The 3,165-nt window shown below is 50.6% G+C and overlaps 1 protein-coding gene across 1 annotated transcript in view; it reads left to right on the forward strand.

The window, feature by feature from the left end:
- Positions 1-6: 6 nt before the first annotated feature.
- The window catches only part of Rragd (Ras related GTP binding D), a 48,779-nt gene continuing 45,620 nt past the window's right edge, over positions 7-3,165 (forward strand). The window contains exon 1 of the mRNA XM_023711914.1: positions 7-191. Coding sequence (XP_023567682.1) covers positions 41-191 — 151 coding nt within the window. The 5' untranslated portion in view covers positions 7-40. The remainder of the gene's footprint in view (positions 192-3,165) is intronic.

Consider the following 3,165-nt stretch of genomic DNA (forward strand, 5'->3'; position numbering starts at 1 on the left):
GGACCCCAGCCGTCCCGGCGCCAGCCCTCCGAGGGTCGCGATGAGCCAGGTGCTGGGCAAGTCGCAGCCGCAGAACGGGGACGACGGCGACGAGGAGGAGGAGGAGGAGGAGGAGCTCGTGGGGCTGGCGGACTACGGGGACGGCCCCGACTCCTCGGACGCCGATCTGGACAGCGGGGCGGAGGAGGGAGGTGAGCGCCCTTCCGCCCCTCCGCGTCTTCCCGCCCCCGCCGGGCCGGGCGCGCGGGCCGCAGACTTGTAGGGCTTCGGGGAAACAGACGGGGGGTGGTGCATGGGGACCCCTGAAAGGCGACCTGGAGCTGCGAAGTGGGGGAGCCCGGTGCTGGAGGCCTAGGGGGACCAGGAGCTGTGAGGAAAGGGGAGGCGGAAGAGCATGGGCAGTAGAAACGCGCGCTCCTCGGCCCCAACCCTAGCTGCGAGGTCTGCACGGGGTCCGGGGCTTGCGCAGAGGAGGGGAGCCCTGGCGCGCCCCGGGACCTGCCCCTGAGCACTGCCGAGTAAGCTGGGGTCGGATGTCGTGGCTAAAAAAGGCAGCGGGCGGCACCGTGACTGGCAGGGTCGCCAGCAGCTGCGGGTGTCAGTCTCGCTCCTCGTCACCCGGGTGTCGCCTTGGGGGCGCGGTGTGCGGGACCTGCGGGCGGGTGGGGGGACGCACGCGCCCAGGTGACACGGGAGTCGCCGAGTGACCGAGGTTTCCCGGAAACCGGGCGAACGCGGTTGTCAGGATTCCTTATCTGTGCTCGGTGTTAGCGACCAGCTGGGCACGGTAGCGCCCGGCCCGGCTGGGGTGAGCGCGGGGCGGGGGAATTCTTTGCCTCTGAAGCAAACTCTATTTCCTGTTCAAGAAGCCGGTTTTAGTCATCGGTCAGCCTGTGGGGGCTTCCTGCATTTTATTCTCAAGCCCTAAGGAAGCTGAGAGCTTTTTAGGATACCAGAAAGAATTGTACATATTTTCCTCAAAAGCAAGCAGAAGATCTGTAAGGTCACTTGCAGAGGTCAGTAGAATGTGTCTGTTGCACAAGACATTCTCAGAGAAGCTGTGTGCGTCGTAGAGGAGGAGCTAACGTGCTTCACCCCGAAGAACTTGCGTGAGGGATGAAAGTACCTTTGTCACTTGATTTTTTTTTTTTTTTGTCACTTGATTTTTAAGAACTTCGATTGAAAATTCACTTAGCTTATTTTAAATTCTCTGTACAAAGCCTTTCTCCGAGGACTGTGTAGGCAGTACTTGCTGTGAATCCGAAAAGAATAAAGTTAAGCTTGAGAGTGGCAGATGAGAAAGCAGCTAGGTTTTCAAGTCACCCTTTCTTCCCCTCATGGCTCCTCTCCTGGGAGTATTTGTGCTGATTCCCGTTAGTTTAAACTGATGTGTGCGTCTAAGCATTTCTGCCTTCTGCACTCCTAATTGGTCCCACTGTTGAGCACCCAGCCACATTTTTATAGATAAAGGCTTTCAACCCTTTTATTGGAGTCTCTAGGGCTTCCTTTCCTAATTAAATTGTTCGGTTGCTTCATTATTATTCAAATTGCATTTGTTAGCTCCTCCCAGATTCTTGGGCGACTCCGAACGGAGATGTATTTGCAAGGTATTTGAGATGGTAGATGCACAATAGGGTGATTTGCCTCAGAAAAAAAGGGGGAAGAAAAAAAGGAACTGTGTGTGGGGGTAGGGGGAGTAACTTGATATTGTTGGGGGAGGGGGCAAAGAGATTCCAGGAAAAGTACCACATCTGTTTGTTTATTCTGCAGCTCTCCAAGGGGGCACTTTAAAAATTTGATTTGGGGATTTGAAATTGAAGTGAAATTCCAGCCCTGTCTGAAGGGTAGGATTCCCTGAACAAAGGCTTCCCCAGAGCTCCGACTTGGAGGCTCCCCTCTGCTGCTAACCTAAAGGCAGACCTGCCTGTAACTCATGTTTTGATGACTTCAGTAATAAAGTCCTCCCACGTGAGTTCTCCAGCTCAGCCTGGAATCTTGCTATAAAAGGATTGAGTATATTTATGTAGTGAGAGGAGCAACACATTAATATTTGCCCTGGGAAACATTACTGAAGCTTACCCTCTCTCCAGCTAAGCCAGTGATGGTTAGGTGGACTGCTTTTAAGATTTCCTCTAGTATCTTTGGGCCGCTCCTCTTTCCAGGTTTCCCTGGCTTTGATGTAGAGAGTCAGAGCTTGATGCAGAATCCCTGAGAACGCTTGCTTTGTGCAGTAGGAGATAGGCTCCTCAGAGGTTCCAGCAGGGATCGTCCCTTACACAGCTGATAGAGGGAGTTGGGATTGGGAGAGGAGAGGCTGGGAATTCTGACTTTCCTTCCAGTGTCTTTCAGACGGCTGCTTGACATGTTGCATTATAACCCTGTTTTATTTTCAGTAAAATTTACATTTACCTTCTCTCAAACTTAGGAACTGGAATGTGAACAAAAAAGACTTTTATTCAGAAAAAGGATGGTATAGTATACTCTGAACCATGAGCATAACATTTCTCTATTGAACATTTCTCCCTTTTCCTTTTCTAAGCAGGTATGGTTTATTTATTTATTTTGGCGGAACTGGGGATTGAACTCAGGTCCATTGTGCTTGCCAGGCAAGCGCTTATTCTACTGAGCCATCTCCCCAGCCCGCAGGTTTGGTTTAGTGCATGTTCTTAGCGGAGACTTGGAACTTTTCCCAGGAGGTTCATAAATACATCCTGGTTGGTAGGTGGGGATCTTGGAAACAGATGCGAGAACAGCTAGCATCACCAAGGCAGCTTGTCCTGCGCTGTGCAAAAGAATGTCTGAGGGTTGATCATACGATTTTTCATTTCCCTCCATTTCTAAGACTTATAAAGAAACCTCTGGTCTTATTTTTAAACCAAATGCCTTCTAAGTTTTACTACATTGTACAAAGTTTGAAAATGTAGTGCAGTTAAGGTGAGACTTAAATTGCACTTCTGGTTTCTACTCCATATTTTATTCATGAATAGCAAGAGTGTTCTCAGGCACTTTAGTTCTGTTAAGGACAGATTTTAGCACTTCCCACCTGTGTTAATGGTAATCTCAGAATTGGTGAGTCCAACCCTCAATCCTCATATTGCTGATACCCAAACCCCGAGGCAGTGATTAAACTGCTAAAAACAACAGCACTAGGGGCCGGGGAGATGG

The sequence above is a fragment of the Octodon degus genome, unplaced genomic scaffold (genome assembly GCF_000260255.1).
Source record: "Octodon degus isolate 3935 unplaced genomic scaffold, OctDeg1.0 scaffold00022, whole genome shotgun sequence".
Lineage (NCBI taxonomy): Eukaryota > Metazoa > Chordata > Mammalia > Rodentia > Octodontidae > Octodon > Octodon degus.